Source organism: Musa acuminata, chromosome BXJ3-9, assembly GCF_036884655.1.
Source record: "Musa acuminata AAA Group cultivar baxijiao chromosome BXJ3-9, Cavendish_Baxijiao_AAA, whole genome shotgun sequence".
Classification (NCBI taxonomy): domain Eukaryota; kingdom Viridiplantae; phylum Streptophyta; class Magnoliopsida; order Zingiberales; family Musaceae; genus Musa; species Musa acuminata.
The window spans coordinates 4,787,095-4,807,428 of record NC_088357.1 but is presented as its reverse complement, the minus strand read 5'-3'; the positions used below and the strand labels follow the sequence as shown (position 1 = coordinate 4,807,428).

Here is a 20,334-nt window from a genome sequence, read left to right as displayed (position 1 = left end):
TGCGGCCAAGCCAAAATTTGACGCTATTGCGTGTGGTTGATCTTAATCATTTGTTAACATGATCGAAAATGTTTTCCGTTTCCACTCCGCCAAATGTTGCTGATTTGGGGCGCTAAATATGAATTCCGGAAAGAAAAAAAAATACTTCTTTTAAATTTTTTTATAGGTAATTCTTTTTTATATTATCCAAAAGCCGCCCTTTATTTCTTATAATTCTTAAAATAATTTTTAATATCATCATTATTTATTTATCATATTCCCTGAAATACCTTTTGAAAAAAACATAATTATTTGCTAACAAGTATCACAAAATATTATAATATATATGAAAGAAATGAATTGTATATGTATTCCTTCAAATATAAATTTAACATATATCCTTAAAACCTAAGCACATGCGTGCATATCATATCTCTGTCCATTTGCTGTCATTTAATTATTTATTGAAACTTGCAATAATTTTCTTTCATATTATTCTTTAACTCTTATGTGACATTAAGAACATCCTAAATATTTTATTTTGCCTAACTTTTTATTTTAAACGACTTGTCTCTCGAGACATCTTTTTTTCATTTTTTTTCCAAAAGACATCACCTTTTTGTTTTTTAAATAATATATTTTTAATTTAAAAATATTTTAATTGTTCCTCAAAAAAGATTATATTGTTCATGTATGTTAGAGTATTTTTGGTTTGTTACAGTTCTAATATCTTGGTCACAACAACAAAAATACTATAAAGTTATAAATTATATAAATGAACTCATAACATTAATCAAACCAATGTAAAACCTAAAACATGATGTCACTTTATATTATTTTTTAATAGTTTTATGGTATTTTTAGTACTTTGATAATAAAAAATACTATAATATTTTTTAAAATATTATAATAAGTCAAAAATAAATTAAGGATATCAGGAACACTTGAATATCATAGTAGGATTCAAATATATATATATTTAATTAATTTTTTGATTAAATATAAAAAAGAATTACCTATCAGAAAAAAAAAACTTCTTTTTTATTTTTTTTTCTGATAGGTAATTATTTTTTATATTATCCGAAAGACTCCCTTTATTTCTTATAATTCTTAAAAATATTTTTAAATATCATCATCATTTATTTATCATATTCCCTGAAATACCTTTTGAAAAAAACATATTTTTTTTATGATGAATGTACCAGTTTGCATCCTGTATAATTTTTTTTATTGCTCCAATATAGTTAATTAAGTGAAAAAATATCCTTTTGAAATATTGAGCTTTTGACAACAATGAAGTTAAACAATTTGTAAAAGATGCAACTTAGAAAAAGGAACAAACCTATCAGTTGTGATCTGCAGAGTAAAGGAGTTGGAATAAACATTATCAAGGTTTAAAAGTTCCTCTGCCACATTTTCATTTTCTTATCTTTTTCCTTTTGTTCCTCCTGTCACTTGTCTTTCACTGCCAGTGCTCTGCCCAGACTCATATTGATCTCCAAGGAGATGGGTGGTAATGATCTTCTATTTTGGATGTTGTATCAGGCTGGACTATGCATTCTTTCTTAGCCAACATATAAATAACCAATCTTAGGTTCTTTTAGTCATAACTTAGGGACTTTCTGGTCATAAAAGTAATGTAAACTGGATAAGGGAATATGACTGACTATATGGAACAAATGCTCTATGATGTGCAACAATTATAGCCTTTAGAAAATCTTATTCTTTTCTTTGATTAAATTATGCCTCTGATATGATTTTGTGGTTTTGATTCACTTCCATTCTTTCAGAATGAGAGATTGGAGAGGGAAATGGAGATTAAGCAACTTAGAGGAGAGCTGCTGGCTCAAGCAAAACAGAAGGATTCACTAATGTAATTTTTGTTACTGTTTGAACTGCTTGATTCACTGGCAAACTTAGTTTGCTAATGCTTTGGTTTCTCTCAGAATGATGTTATCTTGCCATTTTATGCTGGCAATAACATAGGGGGTCATATGTTGAACTTCCTCTCATTATCATGTATAAGTTTGACTTTTGAATGGATTTGAAAGTATATTAACTTTGCATTATGAAGAACTCAATCTGACATATAAAAAAGCAGTCTTGTTGGTTTGTTCCAAATGAAAAAGTGCTAAATCCTTAAGAATACATTTCAACCATCACTTATATTTTAGCTTATTTTGGATATTGAAGCATGCCTACATTCATACTGTGATGCTTAAGGCATGTCTAGCAATAATAATTGGCATCAATTATTAGCTTCCAGATTGATAATTATCTGACTTTAATGTGATCATGGTGCTAAATTGGGACTAGTGTGCTGTGTTAGTTAGCCTCTTTATCTCTGACATACATCTGAGCTGAAACCTTTCTTATATGATATGGTAGCTGATTCTTGACATGGCAAGAATCTTCAAATTTGTTACTTAAATTGACCTTTCCAGTAAATTATTGAATGTTGTGTTGTTCACCAAGTCTTGCTGTGTTGCAGCATCTTTTATATCCATAAAATTTTGTCATCTGTTTTTTTTTTTTTTTTTGTAATAATGTGCAGTACAAGCATAAAGTTTCTCCATTTTGTTAACATAAACTCATTTTCTTTTTGATGATACTGAACAGATTTTGAAATGTCTAATTTTCATCAGAAGTAGGTGACAACTGATGGATGCAAGCAGCCATAATTTTCAATTTGATAACATCCATCACAATATATCCCTTTGATAGTTGTTCATGGAACAATTAAATATATGAAGGAAAAGTGAAGCATAATCTGCTCAAATGGATAGAAAAATACCTTTGTAGCAAACACAGAATATTCAGATTAAACAAACTACAAATCTACTCAAAGTCCTATAGATCACTAATGTTGCATTAGCAGAGTACCATGACATAGACCTGCATATTTCTATGGCATTGTACATCTCCATGTCTTACTATAAGCATCCTTCTCCCCAGAGACATTAATATTTCTCAATGAAAGAGGCAGAAGGAGTTATCTCCTCATGAAAAAAATCAATGGAACAAATTAACTGCAATTGTAGGAGAATTAGCTTCATTCCCAAATATTCTTGTCAATTGCCACAGGAACAAATTACATACACACCACATGAACAACTACACTTATTCCACCCTGTTAAAGCTGCTTAAACATCAAGAATAAAAATGTTGCTAAATTATAAGCCAAGAGCATCAATCACTTGTCATCTAGGCTTCCTTTTCAGCATCCACTCATTGCCATATAAACATCCACAAACAGATTACATGATTGGTAAGCACAAATAAATGTACAGATACTTCTCCCAACACAATCAAGCCCATGTATGGATTCCACAAACAAATTAAGACTTCAACCGGCCCATATCCTATCCAATCTGTCGACGCTCCGACGTCCTCTATCCGGTTGATCGGCGACGTGCTTCCCGGAAAGTCTGAAGCAATCCAGACTTCTCCTGGACTTCTCTGTTTTGTCAAATGATATCTTCATCTTCTCCTGCTTTTCCACATTGGGAGACGTCTGATCCTTGCTTTTATACTTTGCAGTGCTTGGCTTAGATCTTTCTCTCCGACCAAAGCTCATCCTTGATGGCTCCAAGCGGCTGGTGCTCATCCTCGATAGCTCAAATTGATCTGCATTTCTTCTCCAGGTGCTCCTCTGAGAAGGCGATTTCTCGACCGCAGATATAAACTTCTTGAGGTGTTTGATGTACTCAGGAAAAAGCTCCAAGTCACAATGCTTTCCTCCTTTGAGCCAAAGCGGTTCATACTTCTTATTACATAATTCCCAAAGCTTTGTGCCATGAGAGAAGTCCACAACTTCATCTGATGTTCCCTGCAGATCGAAATAAGTATTAGTAAGTGCCTGTAATTACATTTAGAAATAATTATGACATGAAAAATTGGAGAACTTCTAACTCGGAAATTGCATACAGGTCATTGTTTATGCACCCATGAATAGCTCTGAAGCTACAAATCCAACTTGCAATGATGCAGATATCATATAACATTCCTCAAAGATGCAAACATAAAATTTATCATGTCATCATAATTCAAGGAGTAGCTCAATTAAGTATTTAAGTATTTTTCTGTCAGTAGTAATACAAGTTCCTTTCAGGATGGAAATTTCTCATGTACATTTTATATTATATTCATTTACATTATATTCAGAATAGAATGTAAGAGAGATATACTCACATGAATTACCAGCACAGGACAATTGACCGATGATATTTTGTCAATATTCTGGACAAAATGAAAGTAAAAAATTTAAGATACACAATTGAACCATAAAAAACAAGGAACATAAGCAATTGCATGAAATTTAACCTTGTAGATGTCAAACCAATATGTGTGTTTTACGGGATACATCACTCTTAAACCGGAGAGTATAGGGCAATGCAATATGACAGCTCTTAAGTGAGGTAGTCGGGCAGCCAAATTCACCGTCGGTCCACTTCCGACAGACTGACCATAGAGGACAATTTCTTCCTCCTTAGCACTGTAGATCTCGACAAGGCACTTATAAGCAGCCTCTATATCGGCATATGTGTTTTGCTCACTTGGCTACAAATATGACAAATCTGTTCAGTTACCCTGTACCTATTAAAGCAAAAAAAAAAAAAAAGTCATCAAGCAGAGGTAGAGAGATGAGCATATAAACCTTTCCGGATGATTGCCCATATCCAGAATAGTCATACCTGCAAGCATATGAAAGCTTCAGCCAAGTTAGGGAAAAGAGTTATGAGTTAAAAGCCAGCACTAAAAAATAAAGCAACTGGAGTAGATTATAAATGTTGGTATTAAGCAATACCGACAACTGTTTAGTTATTTAGTAGCATTTTACTTATCATAAAGAACTTAGAATGACAAGGACAAATGTTGATGAACATACGTCTGCAAACCTGAAAACAGAGTTTCTTACCTCAGGTTTCGCAAAAACTGAAAGTGACTGTATGATCATAAAGATGAGTCAGGTTTGCTTTGCAGAACAGAAAGGTTCATGGTTTGATATATCTTACAGATCAATAAAGAATTCAATGTCAGTCCAACAAATTTAATGCAGCTCAATAATAGAACTCAGAGGGACATCAGCTGATAATAAGCTGCTCAGCTCACCAGTGTTAGTAGAAGAACATTGTTTTGAGGTCAACTCATATATAAGCTTATCCCAACAAGATTAACTCAGATATGATGTACTAGGTAGTGTGCTTGTCAATTAATTAGATGGTAATATGGATCAGTATTTAAGACTTTGTATTTACTGATAAGTGAACTATGAAACTTTGTTCGGTCTGGTTCAAAACAAAGCTAATTAGGTAAGCTCACTGTATCAGGCTTACTAGGTTATAAGTTAACATATGGAAAGTTTTTTCTTTATAATATAATGATAGTCGTTATGATTGTCTTTTTTTATTTGCTTTTCTCTCCTCGATATACTTCACTGCTGTATCATCCTCCTCCTCCCCCAACATCAACTCTTCCTTAGCCGCCCCTGCATCCACCTCTTCATCTTCTTCTCGTTCTCCTCCTCCTCCGCCTCTGCCTCCTTCCCCTAATAAACTCGTAATGATTGGTATGCAAGTGTACCGTATCGATACCAAACCAAAATTTGACACCTTGATTTGGATAATGAAGGAACCATATCCAAAATCAATAATTTGGACAGTGAACGATTTTAATACGAAGACATGAATGTAGGGGCAGATCCACACTATTCATGCAATGAAGGCGCTGTGGAAGCATTTAAATGACAGATAACCAAATATGTGATTTCTTGGTTTGTTTGGATTTTAAGATATGTCATCAAAGTCAAAGGGCAGAGACTTGTTAATTTATGGCACGCATAAGATCATTCCTTTCGTGATGCTATTATTCTAAAGTTAGATTTGTAGTCAATAGATAAACAATATCATGCTAATCACACATTTAACAAAACAGAACATATATCTTCTAATATGACCAAAGAATCAGATTTTTGGACATGAAAACAACCTTCTAATCATCGGATTGCTTATATCCGCAAATGAGATATACTGATCAAAGTCAACAGAAATTGCTTTTCTCGTACCAATCTTGAGCTTGAAAGGTAAGTCTCGATAGACCCAAATCCGGAGGAAATCTAACTTATCACTTAAATTAGAGCACAAATAGGAGAAGGGCATCACATCGAACTCATCTGAGACCGTGATCTACTCCAAAAAGAAGCAAATTAATGTAAAATTGACTCGAGGATTTCAGAACTGCATCAAAGAACCCCTTTTTTTTTTTTTGGCTACGATTCAGAAGCATAGATTTTTCTCCAACCATCAAAATCTGATCTTTCAACACCAAAAGCGAAAGAGAGAACGGAGGAGGTACCCCAAAAGGTTGACGCGGAGGTGGATGCTGAGCTCGACGAAGAGCTCGTACATCTGGCCGAGATCCGCGGCGTTGCCGTGGGAGTAGAGGAGAGTGGAGGCCGCCAAGGGGTTGCGGACGTACAGGGCGACGATCTCCGTGCCGCGGCGGGTGGGGAGGCGGAGCACCTCCACGTTCTCGCGGTGGGGGAAGCAGCTGAGTCGCACCACCCCTGACTCCGGCTCCGTCACCACCTCGTACAACGGCGGCGATGGCGGGAAGAAGGCCAGCTTCGCCGCCACCGAGGAAGTCACCCCACCCATCTCCCCACCTCTCTCCCTCTCCGGCGCCGTGTGGGTGTGTGTCTCCCTGTGAGAAGAAGAGAGATATAGTACGGAAAGGGAGATAATATTACTATATTAGGAAGGAACGAGTTAAGCTGTTGGATTTCGGGGGGTCAATCTAACTAGATTTGATCTTCTTCTTCTTCTTCTTCTTCTTCTCTTTCTTTTTCATCCCAAAGCCGAAAGCTTTGCTTTCCACTTCACAGTATTTGTTGCTTTTTCCACCATTCAAATTTCGATTCATTAGATCTTTTGTTGGATCAACCAATGCTGTCTCATAAATTTAATATTCTTATATTCTATAATATTTTTTAAATGATTTATTATATTAAAATATAAATAATATGGATAAATACAGAGCATATAAGGGATGAGAGAACAATCAATAAAGATTAATCATCATGTATATATATATATATATATATATATATATATATATATATATATATATAGTGAGAGAGAGAGAGAGAAATACAAAAATCACATATATGCTAAGTTTACTAAATTATGAACACTATGTGGAGCTTATCCACAGAGGAGAGAGAGAGGGAGTTTGACCATGGTTGGGTTAGGCCACCTCATGATCCAATTGACATGTGGTTGACCTGAAGCTGCATGACACCATCATTGAACGAGTCATATAAGTTATTGAGATGAGTAATTGAAAGGCTTATGGTTGGCCAATGGATAATAAGTTAGATTAAACTCAGTTAAGACAGACATCTCTTGATAAGTTATAGAACTATGAATGACTGTTTCTTTATACATTTAATATGGTCAATGCAACTTAAGAGGGGTAGTGAATTAGGTAGATGGACTAAAAAAACAAAACATGTAAAAATAAAAGAAAAAAAAATTGGGCCAAAAATATAATAGGACTAAATAAAGAAAATAGAGAGAGAGAGAGAGAGAGAGAGAGAGAGAGAGAGAGAGAGATGAAGATGAAATTACTGAATGTCAACTTGGAATGACACCCTAATATTCTTTTGATAAATTAAATAAAAATATTCATTTTGGATAAAAGAAATTCATATATATCTGAAAGAAAAAAAAGGTGCACTAGAAAAGAAAGAAAGACTTCTTAATAATCCTAAAATAGAAGAAAAAAAATAGTCTTAAGAATTATTTATATTATCCATCTCAAAGATATATTAAAAATAAAAATATAAAATGATTGAAAAACCTCTTCTACATTTACAAGTGGTCTAAGAGAGAGAGAGAGAGTGTGTGTGTGTGGGGTTCTTTGCTACCAACAACACAATCTCCAAAACACCAACATGCATGCCAACCATTGAAACAAGAATCCGGATTTCGAGTGGCCATGGTTTCTGTGCATCAGCTAAGCTTTCAAAAATTAATGCCCCATTGCCCATTTAGGGTTGCAAGTTTGTGCCCTCCTCCAATATTCAATGTGGGGAAGGAAGGAAACAAAGGCATGTGGGGGCATTTGTAGCTTCTATTTTACTGAATGGGCATGTTTTTGTCATATAGTTTCTTGGAATATGATGAGTGAGATGGTGGAGAAGGAAACATGGTTTATAAAACAAAATTAAAATATTATATCACACATATATATATGTATAGCATTACAATATATATAAATATATAGAGTTCATCTTTGTCACTAATATCATTTGGCTATTAGTTAAAAGTATTGATTTGATGATGGTATATTATGACAATAATTTAAAATTTTATTTAATAAAATATTAATCTAATAATGATATATCAAACTTAATTGAAGGTTTTTAATTTTATTCGACAAATTATGTACACTTAATATATTAGTCCATTGATTATATATTTGGTTAATCTATCTCGATCCGAACACACATTCAATTATTATTTGAAGGTGCTATTTTGTTTATCTATTAAATACTATCGATCCCGAGATCAATACTCATGTTCATCGTCTACCATTTATCAGAAAAGAAAAAACTCATTATGATTATAAGCATAGTGCAAGTATTTTAAGTATCATGATATTTTTGTATATTTTTTAAAAATTCAAAATAGTTAATGTTAATGATTATTAACCTTGATTTACCTAAATTTTCTAGATGAATGCTAATGTAAAGAATACACATGAATGATCTTGATATCTCCGAGAAGGATAGATATGTAAACAAATCATTGAAATTAAAGGAGAGGACCACATCGATTTTAGCACAATATATGATTTCAAATACAAAATTAATAATCGAGGAAAGAAGGATAAGATAGGATTAGACATGCGGCTCGGATCATGGGATTCTGCCGCCTACAAGTAAGTTGGTACTTGTTTGTCTCCCAAGGAAAAGCTAGCATTAATTATTAGTTTGACTTCTAAGAAGGCGTTGAGCCTCACGCCTCATTGATTCTTCCTAGAGAAGGTCAAGTTGAGGCTTGTGTGACCTACAAGAATGATGAGGTACTTTGTGCATGTCGATTTCACAGTACTATATAAAATTAGATGCTGAATGATGGCTTTTCGGGCACTACATTTGCAAATTGATATTACTTTTCTGTGTGTCAACATTTGACAGAGAGATAATTTTCAGTTCATGTTGATGGTAAAATGATTTGAATATATGCATTATTTTTGGGGTAATAAGATCTAAATTATTTTACTTAGTGTATATCAACGTAACTATATCAATCACGTATCAGCTGATAGTAGATTCGTTATCAAAGATCATAGCATGTTTAAGTCAACATATATATAGTAGAGGACTAATCGATCGGTATTTAAAGAAAAATACTCATTTTTTGTTCTTATAGTAACACGATCCTCAAATTGTTGAAGATAAAAAACATAATAAACAAAAAAAATAGCATTTAGAACTAACATTGTGATCGCCATGTAAAACACCTGCTAAAAAATTTCCTACATTGCTATGTCATAAGTGGCCTCAATTATATCATGAAGCAGATGCCATATTGCCATGAGATCAAAACAAATTTGATTTTGATTCATCTTATAAGTTTCATGCATGTATGAGTTGATCGTAGTAATCAAAGACAAATAAATGATGCGCCTTCAAATCTTCGTGAATTCTTAGATTTCACTTTAATAGTAGATGAAATGAGAGGATTAAGTTTAATACGATATTGGATAGAAGTAGTAAAATGATAATGAGTAAAGGTATATAAATACCTAATAAAAGACTTTAATATATAATATAATTAATAATCATTTAAATACTCTTAGTTTTATCTATCTCATGCAATAAATGTTTCATGTAAATCGATATCAAATAATTGAGATTTATAATCTTAAATAATTATTGTTATTATAGGCGTAAGCTTCATATGTGAGTTTATTACTAGTAATCAAAGACAAATATTATATGATGTCTCAGAACATAGAAACATAAACACCCATGAAATGGCATGAATCTCTATATTTAGCATCACTGGATCTGAAACAGCTTTGATGATTATTTGGTGTTGCAAGAACAACTCGATATCATGAGATCAGTTCTTCCCCTTGTCACCTTTCTTTATAGACTCAATCTAATACACAGCCAATGCTTCTTCTTCCTCAGCCAACTTGACCTAACTCCGAGCTGTTTGTTCCTCCTCATCCTTTCTTTGTCCTGACACACGACACCGAGGACTTAACTCACTGTGATCCACAGTCGACTACCTTCTTTACGGTTCCTCAATGCCCAACCCTCAGCGACAGGCAGCATGCCGACTGCCATGTCCATCACACCGTACTTTCAGCACCGAGACATGGACGTGCTTCATGGAATATGATGAGCTCATGCCATCGTCAAAATAGTGCGTACCTTCTGGAGCTCCTTCCGACGATGGAACTCGATGAGCCACAGGCCTACAAGAGAGCTCTAGGCTTCTTTCGACATCACTGCTCTTGGACACCTTTGCTGCACCAGCATGGTGACCCTCCATGTCTGAAGACCCACAACAATCAAACAAGTTCAATTAGTGCACTTCATCACGCCTACCTTTTCTGAGACTATGGATTTGAACTATGCATGCAGTGTGGTCCATGCTAACCGGTAGCTTTTCAACGCAGCACCGAAAACTATGCTTAGCTCCATGGGAAGTTACTGCAGGTGCCACACAGGTTTTCCTAACCCTCGAGTAGCTCGGGCACACACACTGAGGATGCCAGAGAGGTATACTATGGATTCATGTGTTCCTTCTGTGTTTGATCTTGAGCTAAGAGAAGCAGCAGAAGACGACAGCATTGGCACTTGTTCTGTAAATAATTCTGCTGCATTTAATGGGATCTCATGCGCAAATGAAGTAAATGTTACACAGTTCTGCGAGAGCTCACAATCTCTTTTTGGAAGGTTACATCACTGACCATGATGCAATTTTCACTTGGCATCATCGGATCAATGGAAAGTAAAAGATCCATGCAAAGTGAGAGACAACTTAACCTTGGTTTTTACTTATGCTCAGCTATTTTTGTGTCAGATTTCGATGAATCAGGCACTTTGCACTAGTTGAACTTTTAGCTTTCCCGGAGAAGATGATATGCAATTCAACTCTACGGAGAAGCTGACATGCAAACTCTGGAGAAGATGTCTTTTGACTGTCTCCGTTCCATGGTCCTCTTTGTGTCAATTATTGTGAAGCCAGCTTCCGTTAACCATGTTGCTTTTGTCTTCTTGTTTCTGCTGCCACTGATGCCATGTAACACTTGGTATGCTGCTCTTATTGATATATTTCTCATTATCAGATGTGTCTTATCACATCCAACTGTAGTCTTCGTGCCATGGATACCTTCCTGGAGCTTACGAGGTGTGGTCTGTATACAACTGGATATCACTGAGCGCTTGCATGGCAACTGCTTGTCGGGCATGCAGCGTTGGCGGGACAAAACAAGGGTTTGTGGCTTTGGTCACCGAAGCGTGTGGACCCCCCGGAAATGAGAGATAAAGGGCTTTACTCTACTGCTTCCACGTCGGCGAAACAGAACCGAGCTGTGACGCAGACTTGTACTCATCTCGTGCACCTAGTCGTCACGCGCTGAGCACGTGTGCTTGCAGATGTGGATGCGGTTGTAACGCGGAGTTCTCGGCCCCACTTGATGGACCCACGTCTCTTTCTCTCTGGCTTCGCCACGCAGCTCGCGATCGCTACGTCATTCGCACGATAAGTAGTTCGCCCCCCTCCGCTTCCCACTCTCGCCGGTGCATCTGCAATGTCGCTCTGCCTTCCCTCCAGTACGGAGGACGACGCCACCTCCGTCGGGACCCTCCCTTCTCTCCCCTCCCTTCAGTCCGTTGTCCCTATCTACAATTACCCCGACAGTGTACGCTGTTCCGCTTCCCACCTCTGCCTGTCGTCGATCAAGGCCCTCACGTCCTCCTCCTCTGCCGCCGCCCTCGCCGTCTCTGCCACCTCCTCGTTCCTTTACTCCGCGTCTGAGTCCGAGATCACGGTTTTCGACCTCGTCTCCGCCCGCCCGGTCGAGACCTTCGCGGGGGTGCCGTCTGCCGGGTTCGTCAAGTCGGTCGCCCTCTCCCCCGACGGCAGGCTGTTCACCGCCCACCAGGACGGCCGAATCCGCGCGTGGCGCCGGTCGGTCCGCTCCGGTAGGCACCGCCTCGACGCCACCCTCCCCACCGTCGCGGACCGCCTCCGCCGTCTTCCCCTCCCTGGTAACTACGTCGCCGTCCGCCGCCACAAGAAGCGGCTGTGGGTCGAGCACGCCGACGCCGTGTCCGCCGTCGCCTTCCGCGAGGGCCTCCTCTACTCCGTTTCGTGGGACAAGACCCTCAAGGTCTGGCGCGGCGGCAGCGACTTCCGCTGCCTGGAGTCCGTCCCGGCCCACGAGGACGCGGCGAACGCCGTGGCCGTGGCCGGAGACGGCACGGTGTACACGGGCTCAGCGGACGGGAGGATCAGGGCGTGGACGCGCTCCCTGGTCGAGGAGGGACGGAGGCGCCGGCACAGGTTGGTGGCGACGCTGGAGCGGCACCGGTCGGCGGTGAACGCGCTGGCGCTGAGCGGCGACGGCGCCGTGCTGTACTCGGGCGCCTGCGACAGGTCGATCCTGGTGTGGGAGCGTGAGGAGTCGGCGGGCCACATGGCGGTGGCGGGGGCGCTGCGGGGGCACAGGAAGGCCATCCTCTGCCTCGCCTGCGTCGACGACGTGCTCTTCAGCGGAAGCAGCGATCGGACGGTCAGGATTTGGCGCAGGGAAGGCGAAGGCAAGGGCTACGCTTGCCTGGGCGTGATGCAGGGGCACGTGGCCGGAGTGAGGTCGCTGGTAGCGGTTCGGGTCGACTCGGGGAAGGAGGATAAGGATGACGAGTATCGGGTTTGCAGTGGGAGTTTGGATGGGGAGGTCAGAATCTGGCGGGTCCGGATTTCGGCTACTAAAGAATCCGGACCCGACGTAAAGAATACGAAAACAAATTGAAACAAAATCCTCTCCCCAGTAGGCTTCGGAATCCGAATCCAACTAGGAAAAGTCCGAATCTGATTCGGACTGTGTAGTAAATCTTCTATATATGTTGCCTCGTCGTTCTAGCAATCCACTTCTCGCTCGTTTCTTGTGCCTTGCATCGCTTCCAATCAGCAGAGACTTTTGAGTTTTCTGTCGCCATGGATTCCGGAGAGCACCGCGAGAACCCTTCGCCCTGCGCCAGCGGCTGCGGCTTCTTCGGCAGCCCCGCGACGCGCGGCCTGTGCTCTCGGTGCTACCGAGACGTCTGCCTCATGGAGCGGCTCGAGAAGATGCGGCCGCCTTCGGCCGCTGCGGAGTCCGATGCCGGGAGCCGGAAGGTCGCGGCCGCGCCGTCCTCCTCCTACCCGGGCGAGGAGCCCCCGAAGGCGGCGGACCGGTGCGGGAAGTGCAAGAAGAAGGTGAGGCTGTGCGCGAGGTTCGAGTGCCGGTGCGGGAGCACGTTCTGCGCGGCGCACCGCCTCCCGGAGACGCACGAGTGCGCGTTCGACTACAAGGCGCATGGCCGCGCGGCGATCGCCGAGGCCAACCCCGTCGTCGTGAAGGACAAGCTACGGAGGATCTGAAGAAGACGCAAGAATATTAATGGCGTCGATTAGATTAATCGAAGCAATGGATGATGATGATGATTTGGTATATGGTAGTTCAATTCGTATTGCTTGGCATGGATTAGTTTCCACAGGTTAATAAATGAGCTTTTCTTTAGAACCCAAATTGATTCATAAATTAGTATTAATGAAATTATAATGGAAAGATTAGCTTTTGTTCCAAAGTAGCATAAAAGGTGCAATATTTGCATTATGATAGAATATATTACTAAGAAGTGAAGCATCAGCCTTTGGTGGTACATTCTTGACTATCTCAGGCTGTGTAAATCCATCCACAGATTGGAAGCACAGCACAACCAATCGAACTCGCTCCATGCACTGATTGCTTTCTCATAAAATAGCCGATTGAGAACCCTAAAATCCTCAGCAAATACCTGCAACGAGTGATTCACATTGAGATGATCACAGTTCTGCTTCGTGTGTGTGGATGCTCGTACGAATTAGGAATGACAGTTCTAATTGGTCCTTTGAAGTTGACTTGAAACCAGCATCGACATGACACTGAATACTTGTCGAGACGTAACCCCCCTTGACACCACAAATTAGTTGGGTTGACTTGCAGTCGTGCCGTAACCCCATTAACCACTAATGACCTATGCCGACAAGTCGTAGATAACCAGGTAAGAAGTGAAAGGAGCTACTTCTTTCCATTGGCTCTCTACGCTGCAAGCGGACTTCCTTACCAGCTCTGCCGGCAAGCTTCTGCTTCTTCTTCTTCTTTAAAACTGGGAATCAGCACTTCATCTCACACCAGAATTTGCTGCAACAAGGACTAGAATGCCTTTTTCTCTCCCTTCCTCTCCTCCTCTTCCTCATAAAGCAAGGAAGGAGGAAGAGATCGAGGCTGCCGCCGGGGCCGTGGAGGCTCCCCGTCGTCGGGAACCTCCACCAGGTCGGGGCAAATCCTCACCTCGCCCTCCGCGCGCTGGCCGAGCGACACGGCCCGCTCATGTTCCTCCAGCTCGGCTCCATCCCCACCGTGGTCATCTCCTCCGCCCACGTCGCCGGGGAGGCCCTCAGGGCCCACGACCTCGCCTTCGCCGGCAGGCCGACGCTGTACGCGGCGGAAAGGCTGTCCTACGGCCTCCGGGACGTGGCGTTCGCGCCGCACGGGGAGTACTGGCGGCAGGCGCGCAAGATGTTCATGGTGGAGATGCTAAGCGCCAAGCGGGTGCGATCCTTCCGCGGCGGCGTCTCTGGTCGCCTCGATCCGGCGGCTCGCTCCCTCTTCGTCGTCGTCCCCTATCGACCTGAGCAGGATGGCGCTGTCGGTAACGAACGTCGTCACGTGCCGAGCGGCGTTCGGCGACGAGTGCGAAACCGCCGGGAGCGGCAGTATGGATCACATCATTCTCGTATTGATCGTGCTAATGATTCGATATTCAATTATAATTACAGTTAATACAGTTATAATTACAGTTTAATACGAGAGAACAAATCGGTACTTAACGTAAATTAAACAGCAATTACTACAGTATCTTCTCAAAACAAACAGTTCGAAAATGAGAGGAAAACAGACATCGCATTTCGACATTATCTCTCATGCAGAAAATATGAAATTTTTAAGCAAAAGAAACCAAGATTTAGGTTAAACTACTCTTGTAATCCCTAACAAATTCCACAACTCAGTTTCCTAACGTATTGACATACTACTAAAATATATACATAAATGGGAAGCAAATCCCATAAAAGACTAAGACTTGGAAGATTTGAGATTAGTAACATACTTGGCAGGAGCACGATTGCGCCATTTTCCTCGAAAAGATCCATCAGCAGTCCCTACTGCACCTCTCCCACTCACCGCCCATGGCCAGGGAGTTGCACTAATCTTATTTGCTATCCAGCAATCCCATCTATTCTCCTGAAGCCGAGTCTTCATTCCCTCACTCAAACACTGCTGCATTTGCCCCCAGTCAGAATTTGGCATTGGCTCTACAAGACAAGAAATTTTTGTATTTGCCACAACTGCAACTCAGCTTCATCGTAAAAATGAATCGGATGCCGAAATGATATTTCACACTGAGCAAAGTTTGTTGATACCTGTGACATGAGTACTCGACTCCTTGGCTCTTGCTACTGATACTGCTACTTCCCAGTTGTTTGCTGGTGCAGCCATCTTGCTTCCATCACTCGTAGAAATTGCTTTCAACAAACCGACATCCACAAGCAAAGGGTATTCACTCTGTTGTTCGAAGAAAAATCATGTAAGCAAATTAAGTCTAAAACCAAATATATACAACAACAAAATCATAAATCCGAACTATTTGGGGTCGACAATATAGATCATTTGTTGTTATTGAGATTCATTAAGATACGTAAAAAAATCATATACTTAGTCTAGTTTAGCAAGGTATGCAATACCGTATCGTACCGGTGTTTCGAGGTTGGCTCGGTACGGCACGGTACCGGTGTACCGAGCGGTACACCCTGATGTACCGAATAATTTTATATATTTTCTTTATTACTGTAGCACTGTAGCACTGCTACAGTATAATACTATAGCATTGTAGTGGTACTGGGCGATCCGCGTACCGGTATGCCGTCAGACCGGTACATACCGCCCGTACCGAATGGTACCATTCGGTACTGTATACCATGTAGTTTAGTGTTCCTAAATATTTATTTATAGTTTTTATTAAAATCTTTTTAGATATTCCTCTATATCTCCTTATGCTACTCCTCGTAATACCACTAACATTGAGGGGTAGAAACATGAAGGGATAGAGGAAGACTTAAAAAATTTATAAAAAAATTATAAATAAAGATTTAAGTATTCTAAACTTAACTAAACTATAAAACCAACATAGTGACCAAGAAAAATAAGTGCAAGCTAAATCAGACTAACATGGGTGCCCTACTCAAGAAAATAGATCTATCATTTGCTAGAACACACAGAGACAACTTAACCACCTAGTAGCTCAAAGGCTAGCCACCAAGAAACTCTTCATACTTTTCAGATATATATAATATCACAGAGGTAAGTCCAGATAAAAAAAATGCTCCAAAACTATGACAAATATCTGTCGAGAAATCTCTTCTGGCTGAATTATCTGCCAATTTACTCCATTAAATTTATAATTTTTGCAATATATCAGACTCCAAGCAGCTACTTAAGGAGGGAAAGAACAACGCACATAACAGAAATAGGAGAAAATAAGGTAATCTACACATATGTTTGCCTCTGGTCATTTGACTGCAGAATTGAAAATACTGCCCAAGGATTTCTTTTAACACCAAAATAATGGAAATTATAAACTTTTAAGCCTAAAAAGGTAATTTATACATTATCTATGATCAAAAGTTTACAAGATAACTATCTCATAAAAATTATAAAAGCTTAACAGCAATGTAAGTATAACAAACCTGTTCTGCTTTGCCATTAGCATGAGATTCAGGCTGACTTCTACAATAGTTTGCATGCGCCTGATGAAGCCTGTTTGAAATGAGTGAATCACATCTGCCATCTCCATCAGATGTCCCATCTTTCCTATTTAAAATTCTCCTTAAGCTGCTTCTCTTCCGAACAAAGCGTTCATTCTTTTCGAATAGAACGTTCTCATTTGGCTCAGCAGTTATGATAGGCTTTTCAGTGTTGCTTGGATTTAATTTCCTTCTCCTTCATCAAAGAATAAGAGGCGACTTAATTAAAAGAAATATTTACAACTAGAGGAGAGTACATTGCTCCTAGTGGAGCAATTTATCAGTTCTCATACTAGGAAAAGACCAAGTTGCCCCTGGTCCTTCTCCTAGTACTTATAGGTTACTCCACTATGGTCAATTATATAAATCTTCCCCTGCAACTATCATGTAAGATAAAATGAAATGAATCAAAAACTTAGTAGGACGATAAAATTTGTTACATATATATATATATATATATATATATATATATATATATATATATATATATATATAAAGTGTGTGTGTGTACATGTACATATACATGTATCTGTATACATGTATACACATACATATGTATATGTGTATACATATATGTCCTTAATGCCTAATGCATGTCCAAGAGTTTGTTAAGATCCCGATTTTCAAGTAATTTAAGTCTTAGATTGTTCAATCAGATTGCTAATGATATTTCTTTCAGGAAATTCTTACAGAAATGCCTGTGAATTATCCATCCATCAAAAACAGCATCTCTGCCAGTACTGAAACAAGTTAATCAAATCAAGAAAAATAATGTGCCATCTAGTTTACATGTAAACAAAGTCTATGGATTACACGTAGAACAAGAATCCTGGAACTAACACCAGCATTACAATATTTTTTTCCTCCAGCATGTAGGCAATTAGAAACATTTGGAGAAACTTATGTTACAATGTTCAGTGCACGGTTGAATAAGATTAACAACGTATGAAGTTAAAAGTTACAAGGTCAACTGAGCAAAAATAAGATGCAATGCAGATAAAAACTCATAGACAACTACGGTAAACAGAGAATCATAATTCTAAAAAATAAAAGATAAAAGCAAATAAAAATTACTTCAACATCCGAGTCTTGTTCATATGCTCCTTTTTTTTCAAGTTTGTCTCTTCACTCAAAATTGCATGGATGTTTGTTGTGTTCTGTTGAAAATCACAGCTACCCTCTCCTTTGTTTCTTTTATTAGTCCGTGAGTTCACGGGGAGATCTGGATGAACGAGAAGGTTCTTATCAATTTGCATGCATTGTTTCACAACATTCTCAGAATCTTGCATGAAATATGCACTGTTACATGTCCCAAGAAGCTGCCTCTGTTTACAAGCCTTCTTTCTCACCCTAGAATAAAAGAAGCACAGTGTCATTATGGGAGGCCATGATGCCATGGAAACTTACTATGACAAATACTTATAAGAAATGCAATTCCAAGAATACAGGATAACAATGTATAAATTCCTTCTCCTCGCTTATGTCATTGTGCCTCCATCGAGTATCAATTTACTGGATATCATGAGAAGAAATCAACAAGATATAATGTACACTAGGCATTTTAAGGGAAGTAATCAAAAATGTAAAATTCACCACTGAAGCAGCACATTTATGAGCAGCGAAAAAAGAACAGTACTCCAAGATTTATCTTCCCTGATTGTGATGGCTTTACACAAAAGAGTTAACTAATACACTTAAAAATTAAAATGACAAAATTAAACTGTAACCAAATCCTGTGTATCATTTAAATTGGAAACTAAAACATACATCAAGGATTCAACCTTTTCTCATGAGCCAACTTATGAACGGTTTATACAAGAGAAGATGTAAGAGTAACATAATGATCTGACAGGATGGAAACCATCAGGAGGTCTACTGATTCAAAGCAAGTGAAAGTATAAAGTTGCACAAAAGGAATTGCTTAACCTAGAATGTACAAAATGATCATTTTTTTATAACTGTATATAATTCAGCTTAACCTAGATTGGATCTCAGACAATTATTGAATATGCTCTAGCAAGCTACAGAAACAACAATAGTTAATACCTTCACCTTCAACAGCTGATTTTGTGAGGAATGAAGACCAATACTAGAATCCTCTGAAGTCAAATTTAATATAGCCTACACATCATGAGTGCGCAGTATGCAGAAGTATATGAGAAGACTACCCTCAACCTTTAGGTTCGTCCTTGCGATACTTGTCCTAGTGAATCTCATAATTCCTAAAAAGTGAAATAGTCAAAAGAATGTATACCTGATGATATCCTTGTCCCTGAAGATGCTGGTTGATTCAAATGGAGGTAAGACAAATTCATCCATCTGTAGTAGGAGAAAAAAATAGATTAAGAAATTATACATATAATGTGGATGCCCACCCAAATTGAAACTCGATTACTGCTTCTTCCATTAGAATGATGACCATAACAATAATCAGAAGCATCGACGACGCAGTTCAAAGAAACACATCAAGAAACAAGAACATACACAAAAGTAAAAAAAGATTAGACAATAGATAAAAAAGAAGAGAGAAGAAGTAATGCACCAAGAAAATTTCGCCATTATGAGATGATATTAAGGATTTGAAGCTCAAGATCATTACAATGTTTCTTGATGGGGAGGAGGGAGATGCGCGAGGAACGGCGTACGTAGAGGCAGATGCCGCGCGGGCAAGAGCGGTGGAGAGCAAAGGAGCGGGCGAGGTGGGCGGCGAGATCAGCGACGGTGGGCAGGTGGGGGCCGAGGAGGATCCAGCAGTGGTGGAGGCCGTCCTTCCGCTGGGACTTGGTGAGCAGTCGGCGATGGTCCTCGAACTCCACGCGAACCCTCATCGGCTCCGCCATGAGGGAGGCCAAAGCGGTGGAGTTGCTCGCGGGGTTTCTTTCACCTCCTCGGGGAGGGCGAGAAGCGCACCTGTCCGTGTTCACGTCCTTTCCTCCCCTGGAACGTGAGACCGACGGCGTCAACGTCAGTTTGACGTCTGTTTGAGTTCATGCGCGATCGACGCTAGACAAAATGAGGGGGTTGGCTGAATCACCTTGGAAACTTCCATCGGGTGTTGTGGCATCTCGCGAAAACCCAAACAATGGTTGGTGCGCTGATAAGTTTTCTGGCTCCCACGTCACGCCACTAAGGTAGGCGACAGGTCGCTCGGACGCAGGTGCGAAGAGAACTGATGATATCGGGTCGGATCAGAACGGATCGTATCGAGATGAAAACCGAATAC

The 20,334-nt window shown here is 39.8% G+C and overlaps 5 protein-coding genes across 7 annotated transcripts; 3 read left to right on the top strand and 2 right to left on the bottom strand.

The window, feature by feature from the left end:
- Positions 1 to 3,014: 3,014 nt before the first annotated feature.
- On the bottom strand, positions 3,015 to 6,925 carry LOC103997182 (uncharacterized). 2 transcript variants are annotated; one of them, XM_009418346.3, is made up of 6 exons: positions 6,780 to 6,925; positions 6,334 to 6,681; positions 4,637 to 4,673; positions 4,303 to 4,539; positions 4,171 to 4,218; positions 3,015 to 3,808 (listed from the first exon to the last, which is right to left on the bottom strand). In XM_009418346.3, exons 2-6 carry the CDS (start codon positions 6,633 to 6,635, stop codon positions 3,326 to 3,328), a joined length of 1,107 nt encoding a protein of 368 aa, XP_009416621.2. In that variant the 5' UTR covers positions 6,636 to 6,681; positions 6,780 to 6,925; the 3' UTR covers positions 3,015 to 3,325. The 2 variants fall into 2 exon arrangements, with proteins under 2 accessions (XP_009416621.2, XP_065025332.1); XM_065169260.1 differs by having other exon boundaries at positions 6,334 to 6,925.
- A 4,867-nt stretch (positions 6,926 to 11,792) lies between these two features.
- Positions 11,793 to 13,177, top strand: LOC135649003 (protein JINGUBANG-like). The gene has a single exon (XM_065167086.1). It carries the CDS (start codon positions 11,815 to 11,817, stop codon positions 13,036 to 13,038), a length of 1,224 nt encoding a protein of 407 aa, XP_065023158.1. The 5' UTR covers positions 11,793 to 11,814; the 3' UTR covers positions 13,039 to 13,177.
- Positions 13,178 to 13,223: 46 nt separating this feature from the next.
- LOC103997180 (zinc finger A20 and AN1 domain-containing stress-associated protein 2-like) lies at positions 13,224 to 13,649 on the top strand. The gene has a single exon (XM_009418343.3). The coding sequence runs from the start codon at positions 13,224 to 13,226 to the stop codon at positions 13,647 to 13,649; it is 426 nt and encodes a 141-aa protein (XP_009416618.3).
- Positions 13,650 to 13,695: 46 nt separating this feature from the next.
- On the top strand, positions 13,696 to 15,093 carry LOC135650000 (cytochrome P450 71A9-like). Its single transcript, XM_065169032.1, has 2 exons — positions 13,696 to 13,716; positions 14,428 to 15,093. The coding sequence occupies exons 1-2, from the start codon at positions 13,696 to 13,698 to the stop codon at positions 15,091 to 15,093; spliced, it is 687 nt and encodes a 228-aa protein (XP_065025104.1).
- A 141-nt stretch (positions 15,094 to 15,234) lies between these two features.
- LOC135650231 (coilin-like) lies at positions 15,235 to 20,207 on the bottom strand. 2 transcript variants are annotated; one of them, XM_065169486.1, is made up of 7 exons: positions 19,757 to 20,207; positions 19,366 to 19,430; positions 18,418 to 18,461; positions 18,186 to 18,333; positions 17,055 to 17,307; positions 15,732 to 15,873; positions 15,235 to 15,623 (listed from the first exon to the last, which is right to left on the bottom strand). In XM_065169486.1, exons 1-7 carry the CDS (start codon positions 19,949 to 19,951, stop codon positions 15,385 to 15,387), a joined length of 1,086 nt encoding a protein of 361 aa, XP_065025558.1. In that variant the 5' UTR covers positions 19,952 to 20,207; the 3' UTR covers positions 15,235 to 15,384. The 2 variants fall into 2 exon arrangements, with proteins under 2 accessions (XP_065025558.1, XP_065025557.1); XM_065169485.1 differs by having other exon boundaries at positions 18,186 to 18,461.
- Between the last annotated feature and the right edge of the window lie 127 nt (positions 20,208 to 20,334).

Bases quoted from the DNA above. Each gene is read 5' to 3' on its own strand.
- LOC135650000 (XM_065169032.1), top strand. From the start codon at position 13,696: ATGGATGATGATGATGATTTG. The intron at 13,717-14,427 runs GTATATGGTAGT...ACTGGGAATCAG, and splicing joins TGGATGATGATGATGATTTG to CACTTCATCTCACACCAGAA.
- LOC135650231 (XM_065169485.1), bottom strand. From the start codon at position 19,951: ATGGCGGAGCCGATGAGGGTTCGCGTGGAGTTCGAGGACCATCGCCGA. The intron at 17,308-18,185 runs GTAATTTTTATT...TCTTTGATGAAG, and splicing joins AACAAGACTCGGATGTTGAA to GAGAAGGAAATTAAATCCAA. The intron at 15,874-17,054 runs GTTTGTTATACT...TTCGAACAACAG, and splicing joins CTAATGGCAAAGCAGAACAG to AGTGAATACCCTTTGCTTGT.
- LOC135649003 (XM_065167086.1), top strand. From the start codon at position 11,815: ATGTCGCTCTGCCTTCCCTCCAGTACGGAGGACGACGCCACCTCCGTC.
- LOC103997180 (XM_009418343.3), top strand. From the start codon at position 13,224: ATGGATTCCGGAGAGCACCGCGAGAACCCTTCGCCCTGCGCCAGCGGC.
- LOC103997182 (XM_065169260.1), bottom strand. From the start codon at position 6,635: ATGGGTGGGGTGACTTCCTCGGTGGCGGCGAAGCTGGCCTTCTTCCCG. The intron at 4,540-4,636 runs GTTTATATGCTC...TCATATTTGTAG, and splicing joins ATGGGCAATCATCCGGAAAG to CCAAGTGAGCAAAACACATA. The intron at 4,219-4,302 runs GTTAAATTTCAT...CATTTTGTCCAG, and splicing joins ATTGGTTTGACATCTACAAG to AATATTGACAAAATATCATC.